Source organism: Ammodytes marinus, assembly GCF_949987685.1.
Source record: "Ammodytes marinus genome assembly, contig: scaffold_71, whole genome shotgun sequence".
Classification (NCBI taxonomy): domain Eukaryota; kingdom Metazoa; phylum Chordata; class Actinopteri; order Uranoscopiformes; family Ammodytidae; genus Ammodytes; species Ammodytes marinus.
In genome coordinates, this window is record NW_027648329.1 from 79,038 (window position 1) to 99,750 (window position 20,713).

General features: G+C 42.4%; 2 protein-coding genes across 2 annotated transcripts; both read left to right on the plus strand.

The window, feature by feature from the left end:
- Nucleotides 1–1,491: 1,491 nt before the first annotated feature.
- On the plus strand, nt 1,492–4,555 carry LOC307270741 (tripartite motif-containing protein 16-like; the record flags this gene model as incomplete). Its single annotated transcript, XM_080054624.1, has 2 exons — nt 1,492–1,786; nt 2,352–4,555. 2 exons carry the CDS (start codon nt 1,492–1,494, stop codon nt 3,749–3,751), a joined length of 1,695 nt encoding a protein of 564 aa, XP_079910750.1. The 3' UTR covers nt 3,752–4,555.
- Nucleotides 4,556–6,452: 1,897 nt separating this feature from the next.
- Nucleotides 6,453–19,454, plus strand: LOC307270738 (uncharacterized protein; the record flags this gene model as incomplete). Its single annotated transcript, XM_080054621.1, has 8 exons — nt 6,453–6,735; nt 7,302–8,058; nt 9,627–9,682; nt 9,829–11,507; nt 12,797–12,899; nt 14,030–14,084; nt 14,173–14,555; nt 18,022–19,454. 8 exons carry the CDS (start codon nt 6,453–6,455, stop codon nt 19,452–19,454), a joined length of 4,749 nt encoding a protein of 1,582 aa, XP_079910747.1.
- Between the last annotated feature and the right edge of the window lie 1,259 nt (nt 19,455–20,713).

Below are 20,713 nucleotides of genomic sequence, written 5' to 3' on the forward strand. Positions count from 1 at the left end.
TATATTTCTAACCTGTTTGGCTTAATATGGCACATAAATTAAACCTGCAGTGTGTAGAATTTTGGGTTTTATTTCCTAGCAGATTTTGTAGAAAGTAATTATAATATCCATAAGTACATTTAATTTAGTGCATAATAGCTGAAAAAAAATTTGAATTATTTTTTTTTCCCTTAGAAAGGGTCTCATATATGTCCATATTTCTGCATATTTTGGACCAAGGCCTAGTGCCGCCATCTTGAAAGTGTCATAGTTGGAATGTCATCAGGTGCAGTGTTTAAAATTTAGAATTGTTCTTGTCCTTGAAGGCCACTGTAGCTTCTGTTATTATTCAAAAGGGTTGGGGTTACCCAGGGAGTGTTGCATTCTAGAACTTTCTAGAACTTTCTTGATGATGTCATAATACACACTGCACCTTTAAGAATTCTCAATAAGAAAAAAAAAAAAAGGTGTGAGTTTGACATCTTCTGATCTGTGTAAATGTTTGAGTGTCTTTAGGGTGGCGTTACTTCCTGTGTCAGTGTAGCCATGGAGACCGTCACTTCTCACGATGACTTTAGTTTAGCTGAACTGACTTTTCTCTGCATGAACATGGAACCTAGTCTGTGCTCTAAATGACTGTTGAAGATCTGTATGAATGTATTTGTATGTTGTTGTTTCTCATCCACTGGAAGGCTCTTAGGGTCCCAAGTTCAGATTTTTGGGGGTGGGAGGGTGATATGGCTGTTTTTGTCTTCTTTCTTATATTAAGTAGCCTACTTTGTTTTACCTTGTTGTGTGTGAAAACTGCTGTATAAATAAAGCTTGATTTGATTTGATAACAGAGAAAGCACCAGACCTTCCTTTATTCTCCATATCTGGTTCTCAGCACTTTGTAGATTTGTAAAGAAATCTATAATCACATTGACATTAATTTGTTTGGCAGACCAAATGTTGTTGTTCTAATCCAGGGACAAATGAGGAACTGAGGTTTTATAAAAGGCAAGTTTATTTCTATAGCACAATTCAGACACAAGGCCATTCAATTTTTACCACATTAACTCATTCACACACACACACACACACACACACACACACACACACACACACACACACACACACACACACACACACACACACACAAACACCGATGGCATTAATGACAATAATAGACCATGGAAGTGGAAACTAAAGGACAGTTTGAGTAAACAAAGAGTTAATTCCCAGAGCTGCTCCTTGTCCTGGAATGACTCTCAGCTTGATAACCGCTCCCTCTGCTCTCTGTTCTAAAACAACAGCCCGCTCCACTCTGTCCACACACGTCCTTGTTACCCGCCCCTTTAGATCTACAGCTCTAAAGATGGGTGTGACCGTCATAGTGAGCTGACAGGCCCCATTCACTGGCACACACACATGTTGTTCAGATCAGAGCAGCAAACTCCAGCTAAGAAAAAAAAAATAGTTGCAGTTGTGAGGAAGTGAAACTCAAAACAGTCGCTGACACAGAGAGGAGAAATGGCGCAGAAAGGACCTCAGCTGGACAGGGAAACTTTCTCTTGTTCGATATGTCTGGATCTACTGAAGGATCCGGTGACTCTTGCCTGTGGACACAGCTACTGCATGAGCTGTATTGGAAACTTTTGGGATGAAGAGGATTTGAAGAAAATCCACACCTGCCCTCAGTGTAGGCACACCTTCAGCCCGAGGCCTGTGCTGCTGAAAAACACCATGTTAGCAGTTTTAGTGGAGGAGCTGAAGAAGACTGGACTCCAAGCTGCTGCTGCTGCTGCTGATATCTGCTATACTGAGGGTTCGTACATCTCTTTAAGAGTAAAATTCAACTACTTTTATGCAATTTCAAGTTAAAGTTGATCAAAAACTCCAAAGATTTAAATGTACAGTAGGCTATATGAGGGGAAGATATGCTTATCGTTTTATACATTGATATACATTCATACAAAAAACTTAATTATTGTATTTGTCAAAATTAATTCCACATGATCAATCACAATGAGTGTGCTTTCTAAGGCCCACAGAGTCTCAGTCCTCTTCACAGCAGACTCAGGTTAGAATCCAGCCCGGGTCGTTCTCTGCATGTTATTCCCCTCTCTGACACATTTCATCTCTGTCCCTCAAAAAATCTGTCTAATAAAGTAAAAAATGCCCAAAAATAATATATATTAAAAAAAAAAGTGTGGCCAAGTTAGCATGAAGAGATTGAGAGAAGGTTTGTTTGAACTACACAGAACTTTATTGACTATCCCTCAGTCAGTCTGGTCAATATGAAGAACGTCCAGCATCATCCAGTAATCTGTTCACATTTAAAACCTTGAAATCACAAGATTTAAAATGAAGCCTTTCTCCAATCTTTCCAGACTCTGTAGGAACCCTGTTCGCTGGACCTGGAGATGTGGCCTGTGACGTCTGCACTGGGAGAAAACTGAAAGCCCTCAAGTCCTGTCTGGTGTGTCTGGCCTCTTACTGTGAGAAACACCTTCAGTCTCACTATGACGCGGCTCCTTTAAAGAAACACAAGCTGGTGGAGCCCTCCAAGAAGCTCCAGGAGAACATCTGCTCTCGTCATGATGAGGTGATGAAGATGTTCTGCCGTACTGATCAGCTGAGTATCTGTTATCTCTGCTCTGTGGATGAACACAAAGGCCACGACACAGTGTCAGCTGCAGCAGAACGGACTGAGAGGCAGAGAGAGCTTGAGGGAAGTCGACTTAACATCCAGCAGAGAATCACAGACGTAGTGAAAGATATGAAGGTTTTTCAAGAGGAGGTGGATGCTATCAATGGCTCTGCTGATAAAGCAGTGGTGCACAGTGAGAAGACCTTCACCGAGCTGGTCCATCTCATCCAGAAAACAAGCTCTGATGTGAAGCAGCAGCTCAGAGCAAAGCAGGAAACTGAAGTGAGTCGAGTCAGAGATCTTCAAAAGAAGCTGGAGCAGGAGATCGCTGAGCTGAAGAGGAGAGACGCTGAGCTGAAGACGCTGTCACTCACAGAGGATCACAACCAGTTTCTACACGACTACCGCTCACTGCCACCACTCAGTGAATCTACATCCAGCATCAACATCCGTCCTCTGAGATACTTTGAGGACGTGACAGCGGCTGTGTCAGAAGTCAGAGATAAACTACAGGACGTCCTGAGAAAGACATTGAGAAACGTCTCACGGACAGACACTGAAGTGGTTGTTCCACTGCTACAACCAGAGCCCAAGACCAGAGCTGACTTCCTAAGATATTCATGTGACATCACACTGGATCCAAACACAGCACACAAATATCTGTTATTAACTGAGGGGAACAGGAAAGCAGCATCCATGGGTGAACCACAGTCTTATTCTAGACACACAGACAGATTCACTGATTCTATTCAGGTCCTGAGTGCAGAGAGTCTGACAAGTCGTTGTTTCTTAGAGGTTGAGTGGAGAGGGTGGGAAATTTCTGTAGCATTCGCATACAAGAATATCAGCAGAAGAGGGGAGGAAAGTAGATTTGGAATGAATGACAAATCTTGGGCGTTGAAATGTGACATAAACGGTTATACCTTTTTGCACAACAAACGCAATACTCCCGTCAAAGGTCCTCAGTCCTCCAGAATAGGAGTGTACCTGGATCACAGTGCAGGTGTTCTGTCCTTCTACAGCGTCTCTGGAACCATGACTCTCCTCCACAGAGTCCAGACCACATTCACTCAGCCGCTACATGCTGGACTTTACCTGTCTCTTTCAGGAGTCACTGCTGAGTTCTGTAGACTCAAATAGACAGAAGTCCTTTAAGGGCGCACTCACACTGGGCCCAGTCACGATAGTCTCCACTCCACCGCTGGTCTGTACTCACACTGCTCCTAAGAAGCAGCTTTTAGTTTTTATGCACCAAATATCTGGAACAAACTCCCAGAAAACTTGAGGTCTGCTGCAACTCTCAGTTCTTTTAAATCGAGTCTGAAGACTTTTCTGTTTCCATTTTAACCTGTACTTTGTATTTAATTTAAGTGTTCTACTACTTTTCATTAAATTTTTTTTAAATGTTTTCTAATGTATATTATGCATTTTAATTTTGCCCCTGTAAAGCACTTTGAATGGCCATGTGTTTGAATTGTGCTTTATAAATAAACTTGCCTTGCCTAAAGATCCCGGCTAGGAACGATTGCTCCTTGCCATTGAATCCCCACGTCTGTCTCAATACGTGGGTTTGGGATTGTAATCGTAATTACATCCATATTGTTGATCAACGCGAATCCTTCTTCAATTTCTTTTTCAAATGTCCGTTGCATTCATGTGTCATGGTCTATCTTTGTCTTTTCTTGTTATCTCCCCGTGTTTCCTGTTTAATTTTGGTTTATCTGTCTTGTTTCTCCCCATGTCCTGTCAAGTTATATGGCACATAAATTAAGAATTCTCAATAAGAAAAAAAAAAAGGTGTGAATTTGACATGTTTTAAGCTCATGTGCTGTAGTTTTGTGTATGTTTTCTTTGTATGGTTCTATAATGTCATCAACCTTTTAGGGAGCGCAGATAAAAATTTAGATTCAAAGATGTAAAGTGTGTATTGTCATATGCACAATAAGAAACATGTTCTCAGTCATACAATGAAATTCTTCCTTTGTTTTCCACAGACTGAATGCCAAGAAGGAAATATAAAAATACGCAATATACCTTTTTTATATACATATATATTTCTAACCTGTATGGCTTAATATGGCACATAAATGAAGAATTCTCAATAAGAAAAAAAAAAAAAGTGTGAATTTGACATCTTCTGATCTGTGTAAATGTTTGAGTGTCTTTAGGGTGGCGTTCCTTCCTGTGTCTGTGTATCCATGGAGACCATCACTGCTCATGATGACTGTAGTTTAGCTGAACTGACTTTTCTCTGCATGAACATGGAACCTGGTCTGTGCTCTAAATGACTGTTGAAGATCTGTATGAATGTATTTGTATGTTGTTGTTTCTCATCCACTGCAAGCTTCTTAGGGTCCCAAGTTCCGATTTTTGGGGGTGAGGGGTGATATGGCTGTTTTTTCTTCTTTCTTGTATAAAGTTCTTTGTTTTACCTTGTTGTGTGTGAAAACTGCTGTATAAATAAAGCTTGATTTGATTTTATAACAGAGAAAGCACCAGACCTTCCTTTATTCTCAATATCTGGTTCTCAGCACTTTGTAGATTTTTAAAGTAATCTATAATTACATTGACATTCATTTGTTTGGCAGAACAAATGTTTGTTGTTCTAATCGAGGGACAAATGAGGAACTCTGAGGTTTTATTGAAGTCAAGGCAAGTTTATTACTATTGCACAATTCAGACACAAGGCCATTACATTTTTACCACATTTACTCATTCTCACACACACACACACACACACACACACACACACACACACACACACACACACACACACACTGATTGCATTATTGACAATAATAGACCATGTAGGTGGAAACTAAAGGACAGTTTGAGTAAACAAAGAGTTAATTCCCAGAGCTGCTCCTTGTCCTGGAATGACTCAGCTTGATAACCGCTCCCTCTGCTCTCTGCTCTAAAACAACAGCCCGCTCCACTCTGTCCACACATGTCCTTGTTACCCGCCCCTTTAGATCTACAGCTCTAGAGATGGGTGTGACCGTCATGGAGCGAGCTGACAGGCCCCATTCACTGGCACACACACATGTTGTTCAGATCAGAGCTCAAACTCCAACTAAGAAAAAAAAATAGATGCAGTTGTGAGGAAGTGAAACTCAAAACAGTCGCTGACACAGAGAGGAGAAATGGCGCAGAAAGGACCTCAGCTCGACAAGAAGAAGACTGGACTCCAAGCTGCTGCTACTGATGATATCTGCCGTACTGACGGTTCGTACATCTCTTTAAGAGTAAAATTCAACTACTTTTCTAGAGAGAGAGAGAGAGAGAGAAAGGACAACCCGTAGAGATATAGACTAATGCTGTGTCCTATTTCTTACCCCTCAACCTCTTTTTTTATTATTTTTTATGAAATCCAACCATGTCCTCCTCAAAGTAAGCAATTCATTAGCTCGCTCACACACACACACACACACACACACACACACACACACACACACACACGCACACACACACACACCGATTGCATTAATGACCAATAACAGACCATGGAAGTGGAAACTAAAGGACAGTTTGAGTAAACAAAGAGTTAATTCCCAGAGCTGCTCCTTGTCCTGGAATGACTCTCAGCTTGATAACCGCTCCCTCTGCTCTCTGCTCTAAAACAACAGCCCGCTCCACTCTGTCCACACACGTCCTTGTTACCCGCCCCTTTAGATCTACAGCTCTACAGATGGGTGTGACCGTCATAGTGAGCTGACAGGCCCCATTCACTGGCACACACACATGTTGTTCAGATCAGAGCTCTAACTCCAACTAAGAAAAAAAAATTGTTCCAGTTGTGAGGAAGTGAAACTCAAAACAGTCGCTGACACAGAGAGGAGAAATGGCGCAGAAAGGACCTCAGCTGGACAGGGAAACTTTCTCTTGTTCGATATGTCTGGATCTACTGAAGGATCCGGTGACTCTTGCCTGTGGACACAGCTACTGCATGAGCTGTATTGGAAACTTTTGGGATGAAAAGGAAATCTACAGCTGCCCTCAGTGTAGGCACACCTTCAGCCCGAGGCCTGTGCTGCTGAAAAACACCATGTTGGCAGTTTTAGTGGAGGAGCTGAAGAAGACTGGACTCCAAGCTGCTGCTGCTGCTGATATCTGCTATACTGAGGGTTCGTACATCTCTTTAAGAGTAAAATTCAACTACTTTTCTAGTAATTTCAAGTTAAAGTTGATCAAAAACTCCAAAGATTTAAATGTACAGTAGGCTATATGAGGGGAAGATATGCTTATCATTTCATACATTGCCCGAAAAAACATAATTATTGTATTTGTCAAAATATTTGTTTAAGATAAATGAAATCCACATGATCAATCACAATGAGGGTGATTTCTAAGGCCCAAAGAGGCTCAGGCCTCTTCACAGCAGACTCAGGTTAGAATCCAGCCCGGGTCGTTCTCTGCATGTTATTCCCCTCTCTGACACATTTCATCTCTTTCCCTCAAAATCTGTCTAATAAAGTAAAAAATGCCCAAAAATAATATAAAAAAAAAAGTGTGGCCAAGTTAGCATGACGAGATTGAGAGAAGGTTTGTTTGAACTACACAGAACTTTATTGACTATCCCTCAGTCAGTCTGGTCAATATGAAGAACGTCCAGCATCATCCAGTTATCTGTTCACATTTCAAACCTTGAAATCACAAGATTTAAAATGAAGCCTTTCTCCAATCTTTCCAGACTCTGTAGGAACCCTGTTCGCTGGACCTGGAGATGTGGCCTGTGACGTCTGCACTGGGAGAAAACTGAAAGCCCTCAAGTCCTGTCTGGTGTGTCTGGCCTCTTACTGTGAGAGACATCTTCAGTCTCATTATGAAGGACCTGTATTTAAGAAACACAAGCTGGTGGAGCCCTCCAAGAATCTCCAGGAGAACATCTGCTCTCGTCATAATGAGGTGATGAAGATTTTCTGCCGCACTGATCAGCAGTGTATCTGTTATCTGTGTTCAATGGACGAACACAAAGGCCACGACACAGTTTCAGTGGAAGCAGAACGGACTAAGAGGCAGAGAGAGCTGGACGTTACTCGAATAAACATCTCACAAGCAGAGCCCAAGACCAGAGCTGACTTCCTAAGATATGCACGTAACATCACACTGGATCCAAACACAGTAAACAGAGGTTTGTTATTATCTGAGGGGAACAGGAAAGCAACATTCATGGATGAACTACAGCGGTATTCTAGACACACAGACAGATTCACTGGTTATCCTCAGGTCCTGAGTGCAGAGAGTCTGACAGGCTGTTGTTACTGGGAGGTTTACTGGGGATGGAAAGGAGTTTATGTAGCAGTCGCATACAAGAATATCAGCAGGAAAAGTAGATTTGGAATCAATGACAAATCTTGGGCCTTCAAATGTGGCACAAACGGTAATTCCTTTTGGCACAACAAACGCAAAACTCCCATCAAAGGTCATAAGCCTGACAGAATAGGAGTGTACCTGGATCACAGTGCAGGTGTTCTGTCCTTCTACAGCGTCTCTGGAACCATGACTCTCCTCCACAGAGTCCAGACCACATTCACTCAGCCGCTCCATGCTGGAGTTTACCTGTATCCTGAAGGCACTGCTCAGTTCAGCAACCAGCGGGTCTAACTTGTTGATTCAGCTTTTGCCGTGGTCGGTCGGCAAAACAGAAAATCCGTCTTTTCTTGCTAATGAGAGATTTGAGTGCCGTCTTCCAAATCGTTAAGTGTTGAGGCTAAAGCTGTTTCAAACACAAATACATATCCACAGACATCTTTGTTGTTTACTAGCCTATCACAACTTCAACTGCACAACACTGTTGTCATCCATTTAAGCCCGCCCATATCAGATAGTACCATTTGATTGGCCACTCCAAATTTTCCGACATAGTTAATGAGCTCCAATGGTTCGTGCCCAGAGTAGTATGAGGAGCAAATTTAAATTTGACAGCGGCAAATCTGGATTTCCAGGGTAGATAGATTTTTGTGAGTTGTGGCCAAAATCCTAATTCCCCCCTTAGCACCCCCCTCCAAGAGAAATCTCTGACAAAGCTTAACGAATCTTCAACAAAAAGATGGCGGACATGAAAAAAGATGGAAATAGTTTCTATTTAGTTTGATGTGAACATTACAATAACCATTGTTTATCTTTGTTTTGTTGTTTATCATTTGAATTTATCAAGAATATCAAAACGATCTCTAGTATCTATGGGGTTTGATTCTCTGCCTGAGATCGTGTTAGACACTGTGGCCGTTCGGTCTACTAAGACACGTTGTTTTGTGATGTAATACATGCTTATGGGTTCTTCTCATCAAGTTCTCATCTGAACAACAGATTTCTGTTACACAAACAACTAGGACATTTAGTTTGAAACTGTAATTATAACATCAAACTTATAAAAAATGTCGGGTTTTAATCGTGCTGATGATGACATAGCGGTCTTGTATTGGTGACCTTTTTCATATCGGGGAAGATTTTAACCCCATACAGCGGCGGTCTGTTAATAAGGGGAACGCTCAATTATCACGTTTGTGGGATCATTACATAAAAAACCTGTTCATAGTATTTTTTGATTTATAAAATGAAAAATGGCTGTATCCAGAAACTGTTCTGTAAAAATTTGGGACACTAATATATAGTAAAAATATATTAAAAAAAAAAAGATTTTAACTCTGGCTTAATCCAACACTCAAACAAACCTTAAACAAGTCATGTGGTCTGCTGTTACAATGCACTTTAATAACAATGATTACCAGGAACAGTACAGAATATTAAACAAACATTAAGATCAGCAGTTTTGCTACAATATAGCACAGTGAATACACAGAGTCCAGTCATATACTAGCTTTATTCATACTATACTTTAGCTAAACTCTTATTTAGTCTTTGTTAGCACTCCATCAACTTTGCTGAAACCTTGCTACTGCATATTGAAGACACACAACAGTTAACACACCCCGTCTCTCATGAAAAACTAATCCTAATGGAATGCAGTAACGCCTGAAAACCTGTTCCCTCTCCCTCCTGTTCTAAACCGCAGTGAGCTGCACCCTACCAGACTATTGTTCTGTTCCCTCCCCTCCACTACTCCTACAGGTGTGAGGATGGGCGTAACCAACATTGAGTCATGTTCATAAACTGACAAACCTTATTCACTGCAGTCAGTTGGCAGAAACTGAGGGAGAGGCACAGAGACTGTTTTTGCTCTGAGAAATTAAAAACTACTTGACACTTTGGATGTAAAATGGCTCAACAAGGAGTTCAGCTAGACCGGGAAACCATCTCTTGTTCAATCTGTCTGGATCCACTAAAGGATCCGGTGGCTCTAAACTGTGGACACAACTACTGTATGGACTGTATCAAAACTCACTGGGATACAGAGGACGAGAAGAAAATCTACAGCTGCCCTCAGTGTAGGAAGGTCTTTGCTCCGAGGCCTGTGTTGGTGAAAAACACCATGTTAGCAGATCTAGTGGAGGAACTGAAGAAGACTGGACTCCAAGCTGCTCCTGCTGATCACTGCTATGCTGGACCTGGAGATGTGGCCTGTGACGTCTGCACTGGGAGAAAACTGAAAGCCCTCAAGTCCTGTCTGGTGTGTCTGGCCTCTTACTGTGAGAAACACCTTCAGTCTCATTATGATGCAGCCCCATTAAAGAAACACAAGCTGGTGGAGCCCTCCAAAAATCTCCAGGAGAACCTCTGCTCTAGTCACAATGAGGTAATGAAGATTTTCTGCCGTACTGATCAACAGTTTATCTGTATTCTGTGTTCAATGGACGAACACAAAGGCCACGACACAGTGTCAGCTGCAGCAGAACACACTGAGAGGCAGAAAGAGCTGGACGTGAGTCGACGAAACATCCAGAAGAGAATCCATGACGGAGAGAAAGATGTGAAGGTTCTTCAACAGGAGGTGGAGGCTATCGATGCCTCTGCTGATAAAGCAGTGGAGCACAGTGAGAAGACCTTCGCCGAGCTGATCCGTCTCATCCAGAAAACCAGCTCTGACATGAAGCAGCAGCTCAGAGCAAAGCAGGAAACTGACGTGAGTCGAGTCAAAGATCTTCAGGAGAAGCTGGAGCAGGAGATCACTGAGCTGAAGAGGAAAGACGCTGAGCTGAAGACGCTGTCACTCACAGAGGATCACAACCAGTTTCTACACGACTACCGCTCACTGCCAGCACCCAGTGAATCTACATCCAGCATCAACATCCGCATCAACATCCGTCCTCTGAGATACTTTGAGGACATGACAGCAGCTGTGTCAGAAGTCAGAGATAAACTACAGGACGTCCTGAGAAAGACATTGAGAAACGTCTCACGGACAGGGACTGAAGTGGATGTTTCACTGCCACAACTACCAGAGCCCAAGACCAGAGCTGACTTCCTAAGATATGCACGTGACATCACACTGGATCCAAACACAGCAAACAAACATCTGTTATTATCTAAGGGGAACAGGAAAGTTACATACATGGAACCACAGCCTTATTCTAGACACACAGACAGATTTGCTAATTATCCTCAGGGCCTGACTGCAGAGAGTCTGACAGGTTGTTGTTACTTGGAGGTTGAGATGAGAGGGTTAATAGTTTCTGTAGCAGTCGCATACAAGAATATCAGCAGAACAGGGAAGGAAAGTCAATTTGGAATGAATGACAAATCTTGGGCGTTGATATATGCCACAAACGGTTATACCTTTTGGCACAACAAAGTCCAAACTCCCGTCTCAGGTCCTCAGTCCTCCAGAATAGGAGTGTACCTGGATCACAGTGCAGGTGTTCTGTCCTTCTACAGCGTCTCTGAAACCATGACTCTCCTCCACAGATTCCAGACCACATTCACTCAGCCGCTCCATGCTGGACTTTACCCGATTCTTGGAGACACTGCTGAGTTCAGTAAACTCAAACAGACAGAAGTCCTTTAAGGGCGCACTCACACTAGGCCCAGTCAGGATAGTCTCCACTCCACCACTGGCCTGTACTCACACTGCTCCTAAAGATCCCAGCTAGGAACGATTGCTCAAACGCGAACCCTTTGGCAATTTCTTTCTCAAATGTCCATTGCATTCATGTGTCATGGTCTATCTTTGTCTTTTCTTGTTGTGGTGGTCTCCCCGTGTTTCCTGTTTTATTTTGGTATGTCTGTCTTGTTTCTCCCCATGTCCTGTCAAGTTTCCCTCCTGTTTGATTGCTGCTCCCTCCCCTAATGTGATACACCTGTGTCTCGTTGTGTCTAGTATATACACCGCCTGTCATTCCTTTGTTCTTTGTCCTTGCATTATGGATTGTCCTGTCGTTGTTGGTGAGTCTCGTGTTACCTGTTAACTCTGTTCTCTGCCTTGTTGCCTCTTGGAGTTGAATTTTTGGACAATAAATTAGCCTCACTCGAAACGTTCTGCATTTGGGTCCTGCTTGTCTGCCTGCCTGTCACCACCATAACATCATGGACATATTGGGTGGCGGGAAACAGTCTTATATAAATTGTTGTCAGGAACGCCCTCTATTTGAGTGTGTGTGTCGGCTCATTAGCATCTGTTCTGTGCCCAAGCAAACCTCTCCCAACTGTGCCAGGGCCGAGGAAGTGTACAGTAGTGTACTTTTGGGCAAATCTTTCTCCATATCTATAAAACAAAAAATCTAAATTATTCCATAATCCGGGATATTGTCTTGGTCATTGTCTTTACTTCTAGTGTATTTTTCTATACTTATATGCTTATTTTTTGTTGTTGTTTTGTCCATTTAAATGCCTATGTTTTGTACCGTGCCAAATGCTTCTGCACCTTTATGTGTGGCTAAATGCTACTTGTGTAATGTTGTTCCACATGATATCCACCTGTCATGATACTGAATAGTAGTTGTATCATTATATTTGTCTAAACTCATGTATTCTTGTTTTATGCTCATGAGCTGTATTTGTGTGTGTTTCTAAAATGTCATCAGCCTGATAGGGAGTGCAGCTAAAAATAAATTAACTTGTATGGATAGTGTTTTTGTTTTTTGCCCATGCCGTGCACCATTGTCTTGTTTCGTTTTATTATTATTTTAATGTTGTGCTACATACCATGTAATATGGTCGAGGGCCGTAAATAAATAAATGAAATGACATAAGTAATATGGCACATAAATTAAGAATTCTAAATAAGAAAATAAAAAATGGTGGGAGTTTGACATCTTCTGATCTGTGTAAATGTTTGAGTGTCTTTAGGGTGGCGTTCCTTCCTGTGTCTGTGTATCCATGGAGACCATCACTGCTCATGATGACTGTAGTTTAGCTGAACTGACTTTTCTCTGCATGAACATGGAACCTGGTCTGTGCTCTAAATGACTGTTGAAGATCTGTATGAATTTATTTGTATGTTGTTGTTTCTTATCCACTGGAAGGTTCGTAGGGTCCCAAGTTCAGATTATAAGGGTTGGGAGGGAGGGGGGGTTGATATGGCTGTTTTTTCTTCTTTCTTATATAAAGTGCTTTGTTTTTACTTGTTGTGTGTGAAAACTGCTGTATAAATAAAGCTTGTAATAAACATTACAATAACCATTATTTATCTTTGTTTTGTTGTTTATAGTGTAAATGTATCAAGAATATCAAAACGATCTCTAGTATCTATGGGGTTCGATTCTCTGCCTGAGACTGTAGTAGACACTGTGGCCGTTCGGTCTATTTAGACACAATCTTTTGTGATATAATACATGGTTACACATTGTGCTCATTACTTTCTGATCTGAACAACAGATTTCTGTCACACAAACAACTAGGAACTTTAGTTTGAAACTGTAATTATAACATCAAACTTATTCAAAATGTCGGGTTTTAATCGTGCTGCTGATGACGTAGCGGTCTTGTATTGGTGACCTTTTTCATATTCGGGAAGATTTCAACCCCATACAGCGGCGGCATGTTTAAAAGGGGAACTCTCAATTATCACGTTTGTGGGATTATTACATAAAAACCTGTACATAATATTTTTTGATTTATAAAATGAAAAATGGCTGTATCCAGAAACTGTTCTGTAAAAATTTGGGACACTAATATATAGTAAAAATATATTAAAAAAAAAAAGATTTTAACTCTGGCTTAATCCAACACTCAAACATACCTTAAACAATTCATGTGGCCTGCTGTTACAATGCACTTTAATAACAATGATTACCAGGAACAGTACAGAATATTTAACAAACATTAAGATCAGCAGTTTTGCTACAATATAGCACAGTGAATACACAGAGTCCAGTCATATACTAGCTTTACTCATACTATACTTTAGCTAAACTCTTATTTAGTCTTTGTTAGCACTCCATTAACTTTGCTGAAACCTTGCTACTGCATATTGAAGACACACAACCGATAACACAACCCGTCTCTCATGAAAAACTAATCCTAATGGAATGCAGTAACGCCTGAAAACCTGTTCCCTCTCCCTCCTGTTCTAAACCGCAGTGAGCTGCACCCTACCAGACTATTGCTCTGTTCCCTCCCCTCCACACTCCTACAGGTGTGAGGATGGGCGTGACCAACATTGAGTCATGTTCATAAACTGACAATCCTCATTCACTGCAGTCAGTTGGCAGAAACTGAGGGAGAGGAGATTTGTTTTCATTCGAGGCACAGAGACTGTTTTTGCTTGGAGAAATTAAAAACTACTTGACAGTTGGATGTAAAATGGCTCAACAAGGAGTTCAGCTGGACCGGGAAACATTCTCTTGTTCAATCTGTCTGGATCCACTGAAGGATCCGGTGGCTCTAAACTGTGGACACAACTACTGTATGGACTGTATCAAAACCCACTGGGATGGAGAGGATGAGAAACACATCTACAGCTGCCCTCAGTGTAGGAAGGTCTTTGCTCCGAGGCCTGTGTTAGAGAAAAACACCATGTTAGCAGATTTAGTGGAGAAACTGAAGAAGACTGGACTCCAAGCTGCTCCTGCTGATCACTGCTATGCTGGACCTGAAGATGTGGCCTGTGACGTCTGCACTGGGAGAAAACTGAAAGCCCTCAAGTCCTGTCTGGTGTGTCTGGCCTCGTACTGTGAGAAACACCTTCAGTCTCATTATGACGCGGCTCCTTTAAAGAAACACAAGCTGGTGGAGCCCTCCAAGAAGCTCCAGGAGAACATCTGCTCTCGTCATAATGAGGTGATGAAGATTTTCTGCCGTACTGATCAGCAGTCTATCTGTTACCTTTGTTTAATGGACGAACACAAAGGCCACGACACAGTTTCAGCGGAAGAGACATTGAGAAACGTCTCACGGACTGAAGTGGCTGTTCCACTGGCACAACTACCAGAGCCCAAGACCAGAGCTGACTTCCTAAGATATGCACGTGACATCACACTGGATCCAAACACAGCACACAAGGAGCTGTTATTATCTGAGGGGAACAGGAAAGCAACATTCATGGATAAACCACAGTCTTATTCTAGTCACACAGACAGATTCACTTATTGTCCTCAGGTCCTGAGTGCAGAGAGTCTGACAGGTCGTTGTTACTTAGAGGTGGAGTGGAGAGGGTTAGGAGTTGACATAGCAGTCGCATACAAGAACATCAGCAGAAGAGGGGAGGAAAGTGAATTTGGAGTGAATGACAAATCTTTGGCGTTGAACCGTGACCTATTAGGTGATACCTTTTGGTTCAACAAAGTCCGAACTCCCGTCACAGGTCTTCAGTCCTCCAGAATAGGAGTGTACCTGGATCACAGTGCAGGTGTTCTGTCCTTCTACAGCGTCTCTGGAACCATGACTCTCCTCCACAGAGTCCAGACCACATTCACTCAGCCGCTCTACGCTGGACTTTACCTGTTTCTAGGAGACACTGCTGAGTTCAGTAAACTCCAGTAGACAGACATCATTGAAGGGACTGTGGGGTTTAACTTTGTGTTTTCAACCTTAAACATATTTTGTCTTCATGTATGTTGCTTGGAACCAAATGTTGAATTCCAATTCACCCTCCTTGGCATCTCTCCCTCCAAATAGTGCCTTTCTGTGTAAGAAAAGTTATTTTATTAGTCAATGGCTACATTGAAATTATTATTTTTTGCATCTCCCCTCTCAAGTTCCCACACTCCCGAGGGGGTCAGAGCGCAGGGTCAGCCATAGTACAGCGCCCCTGGAGCAGTTTGGGGTTAAGTGTCTTGCTCAAGGAATGAATGAAATGGAAGTACTATATCGTGGGTACAAGCGGCCGAAATGTTTTTTTCTCGGGAGGGTGGCTGGTGTATCCCTCAGAGATTAGGATGAGCAGGTTAGAAGTTCAGTGATTCGTGAGAGAGAGTAGAGCCATTTATCCGCTCGGGTCTTTTTACTCGTGTGTTTTTTTCAATTGTGATCCCCGAATGCTATTGTTGTTAAATGGTACCGTGTTACTGTTAAAGGGGTGGGGCTCTGTTGAAGCAAAATGTGTGTGTGTGTGTGTGTGTGTGTGTGTGTGTGTGTGTGGTGGTTATAATTGTTTGTATCCAACTTTATCTGCATTGCATTCTGTAACGTTTTAAAATACCAATAAAGAAACCTTGAGAAAAAAAAGGATATGTTTCACCATAGTGTCTACACCTGATTGCAGCATTGCCAGGCTGACACTGGCTGCCATTCTCGGGTTAATTTGCGCGCTGCCAAAAACAAGCCCTTGCTGTCGAATGAGTCAATACATTTTTTCGAAATATTAAAAACACATACATAGGGGAGAACGGGGTTATATGTCACAAGGGTTGGTTGTCACAATCGGTATATCTCGGAACTAGAAGGCGCTGTCTGTGAAATTTTTGCTATGGAAATGTCCAGAATTGGGATCAGAGGTCACCTACATTAGTCTTCCTTGGAGTTAGACTGCTGAATTTGAGGTGAGACGACTGTTTGTGTTTTTCATGTCAAATTGAAAATATTTAACTCCTCAGTATTTTTCTTCTAGGCTTTTCCACAATGGGTTTATAACAAAACAATTGTTCCCCTTAAAAAGTGTGAAGGGTAAGCTATAGTTTAGATTGTTTTTAGCTAGCTCACTAGTTGTCAGATGGTTGTTGGCCTTGATGCTAGCAAGAAATTCAAGTTGGGGTTGGTCGTCACAGTTTTTGGGGGGTTGGTTGTGACATGTTATCTCAAGGCTGCAGCCAGAAAAGTAACCCAATAACAAAATAAATTGTCAAGCTGTATCCTCAGTGACACCCCAGAGAAGGAGAGAATAGAGCAGGAAAAGGAAGCAAAATCAAAACAACCCAGTGCATCCCAAACTAAACCAGCTGCCAAGGCTAAAGTAAGTTATGTACGCCTATTTGTCAACTTGACAATGCAATTAAACTTTCAAATTTAGTTGTGCTTTCTTGCCTTCTTTTTAAGATTATTCCCATTAAGATAACATTGTGACAAACAACCCCATAGTGTGTGACAACAGACCCCTTGATGGGGTTGGTTGTCACAATGTATAAGGGTGTCTTTGATGATTAATTTCTTCTTTATTACAATAAAATAGAAAAAGTGAGGAGTACACATTTCAAGCCAACACCTTCCGCTTCAATTTAATGTAGGAATGACTATTGAAAGATGTTTAGGTTATGGGCAATTCTCACTAGAGTAAAGAGTGTGCCTACTTACCCCATTCTCCCCTATTTTTTGATCTATTAAAAAAAGAAATGTCTGTATCCAAAAACTGTTCTGTAAAAATGTTGGACACTAATATGTTGTAAAATAAAGAATGTTTTAAAAGATGTCATGTTGTCTGTTGTTTCAGTGCACTTTAATAACACACATTACCGGGAACAGTACAGAGTATTAGATAACATTTAGTCTAGCTGTTGCCACAATACAGCACATTGACAAGTCATACACCAGCGTTACAGAAATCTTATTTAGTCTTTGTTAGCACTCCATCAACTGCAATGAAACGTTCCTTCTGCATGTTGTAGACATCAGATAACACACCCCGTCTCTCATGAAAAACAAATCTTTATGGAATGCAGTAACGCCGGAAACCTGTTCCTTCTTCCTTGTAGCTGCACTCTATCAAGCCGTGGATCTGTTCCCTCCCCTCCACACACGTACAGGTATGAGGATGGGCGTAGACAACATTGAGTCATGTTCATACACTGACAAACCTCATTCACTGCAGTCAGTTGGCAGAAACTGAAGGAGAGGAGATTTGTTTTCATTCGAGGCACAGAGACTGTTTTGCTCGGATAAAATAAAAAACTACTTGACAGTTGGATGTAAAATGGCACAACAAGGAGTTCAGCTGGACCGGGAAACATTCTCTTGTTCAATCTGTCTGGATCCACTAAATGATCCATTGGCTCTAAACTGTGGACACAACTACTGTATGGACTGTATCAAAACCCACTGGGATGGAGAGGATGAGAAACACATCTACAGCTGCCCTCAGTGTAGGAAGGTCTTTTTCCACAGGCCTGAGTTAGAGAAAAACACAATGTTATCAGAGTTAGTGGAGGAACTGAAGAAGACTGGACTCCAAGCTGCTCCTGCTGATCACTGCTATGCTGGACCTGAAGATGTGGCCTGTGACGTCTGCACTGGGAGAAAACTGAAAGCCCTAAAGTCCTGTCTGGTGTGTCTGGCCTCTTACTGTGAGAAACACCTCCAGCCTCACTATGAATTACCTGTATTCAAGAAACACAAGCTGGTGGAGCCCTCCAAGAAGCTCCAGGAGAACCTCTGCTCTCGTCATGATGAGGTGATGAAGATTTTCTGCCGTACTGATCAGCAGTCTATCTGTTACCTTTGTTTAATGGACGAACACAAAGGCCACGACACAGTGTCAGCTGCAGCAGAACGAACTGAGAGGCAGAGAGAGCTCGACGTGAGTCGACAGAAAATCCAGAAGAGAATTCTGGATGTAGAGAAAGATGTGAAGGTTCTTCAACAGGAGGTGGAGGCTATCAATGGCTCTGCTGATAAAGCAGTGGAGCACAGTGAGAAGACCTTCGCCGAGCTGATCCGTCTCATCCAGAAAACAAGCTCTGATGTGAAGCAGCAGGTCAGAGCAAAGCAGGAAACTGAAGTGAGTCGAGTCAGAGATCTTCAGGAGAAGCTGGAGCAGGAGATCGCTGAGCTGAAGAGGAAAGACGCTGAGCTGAAGACGCTGTCACTCACAGAGGACCACAACCAGTTTCTACACAACTACACACCACTGCCAGCACTCAGTGAAGCTACATCCAGCATCAACATCCGTCCTCTGAGATACTTTGAGGACGTGACAGCGGCTGTGTCAGAAGTCAGAGATAAACTACAGGACGTCCTGAGAGAGACATTGAGAAACATTTCCCTGAAAGTAACTCAAGTGGATCTTTTACTGCCACAACTACCAGAGCCCAAGACCAGAGATGACTTCCTAAGATATTCACGTGACATCACACTGGATCCAAACACAGCACACAACAATCTGTTATTATCTGAGGGAAACAGGAAAGTAACATACATGGGTGAACCACAGTCTTATTCTAGAGACTCAGACAGATTCACTAATTATCGTCAGGCCCTGAGTGCAGAGAGTCTGACAGGTCGTTGTTACTTGGAGGTTGAGTGGAGAGGGAGAGTAGTTTCTGTAGCAGTCGCATACAAGAATATCAGCAGAACAGGGGAGGAAAGTAGATTTGGAATGAATGACAAATCTTGGGCGTTGAACCGTGACCTATTAGGTGATACCTTTTGGTTCAACAAAGTCCGAACTCCCGTCACAGGTCCTCAGTCCTCCAGAATAGGAGTGTACCTGGATCACAGTGCAGGTGTTCTGTCCTTCTACAGCGTCTCTGGAACCATGACTCTCCTCCACAGAGTCCAGACCACATTCACTCAGCCGCTCCATGCTGGAGTTCACCTGTGTAATGCAGCCACTGCTGAGTTCAGTAAACTCAAATAGACAGAAGTCCTTTGAGGGCGCACTCACACTAGGCCCAGTCAGGATAGTCTCCACTCCACCGCTGGTCTGTACTCACACTGCTCCTAAAGATCCCGGCTAGGAACGATTGCTCCTTGCCAATGAATCCCCACGTCTGTCTCAATATGTGGGTTTGGGATTGTAATCACTCAGTCGATTCACTCAGCCGCTCTATGCTGGGCTTTATCTTCATTATTCTGGAGACACTGCTGAGTTCAGTAAGCTCAAATAGACAGACATCATTGAAGGGACACTGGGTTCAACTTTGTGTTTTCACCCTCAAACATATTTTTTCTTCATGTTTGTTGCTTGGAGCCGATTGTTCTTAACCTGGAACTCCAGACCCGCATCTAGAACGATTTAGGGTCTGGCGATGAGCAATAGACAATCCCAACTCAAGGGGCGGCACCTACTTGTGCATTTTAAAATACCACTGCACGCGATTGGATAGCACCACGACCGACTACGACCAATCAGAGCAATGAACAAGGTGACGTATTCAGCACCAGTTGTTTAGCGAACAGCGGGTCTAACTTGTTGATTCAGCTTTTGCTGTGGTCGGTCGGCAAAACAGAAAATTCATCTTTTCTTGCTAATGAAAGATTTGAGTGCCGTCTTCCAAATTGTTAAGTGTCAAGGCTAAAGCTGTTTCAAACACAAGTACATATCCACAGCCATCTTTGTTGTTTACTAGCCTATCACAACTTCAACTGCACAACACTGTTGTCATCCATTTAAGCCCGCCCATATCAGATAGGACCATTTGATTGGCCACTCCAAATTTTCCGACATAGTTAATGAGCTCCAATGGTTCGTGCCCAGAGTAGTATGAGGAGCAAGTGGTATGCAGGTGAATTTAAATTTGACAGCGGCAAGTCTGTATTTCCAGGGTAGATAGATTGTTGTGAGTTGTGGCCAAAATCCTTATTCACCCCTTAGCACCCCCCCTCCAAACTGGTTGTTCACACGTGGTGATAGAGTGTCTCCATTCCTTTTGGCATTGAGGGTTAGGGGTAAGGGATAGATGGCCCTCCAAACGGGGATTTCACACACACACACTCCAAACCAAGGGGCCAATAGAAATCTTTGACAAAGCTTTATGAATCTTCAACAAAAAGATGGCCGACGAGAAGAAAGATGGGCACACATAGTTTTTATTTAGTTTGATGTAAACATTACTATAACTATTGTTTATTTTAGTTTTGTTGTTTATAGTGTAAATGTATTCAGAATATCAAAAC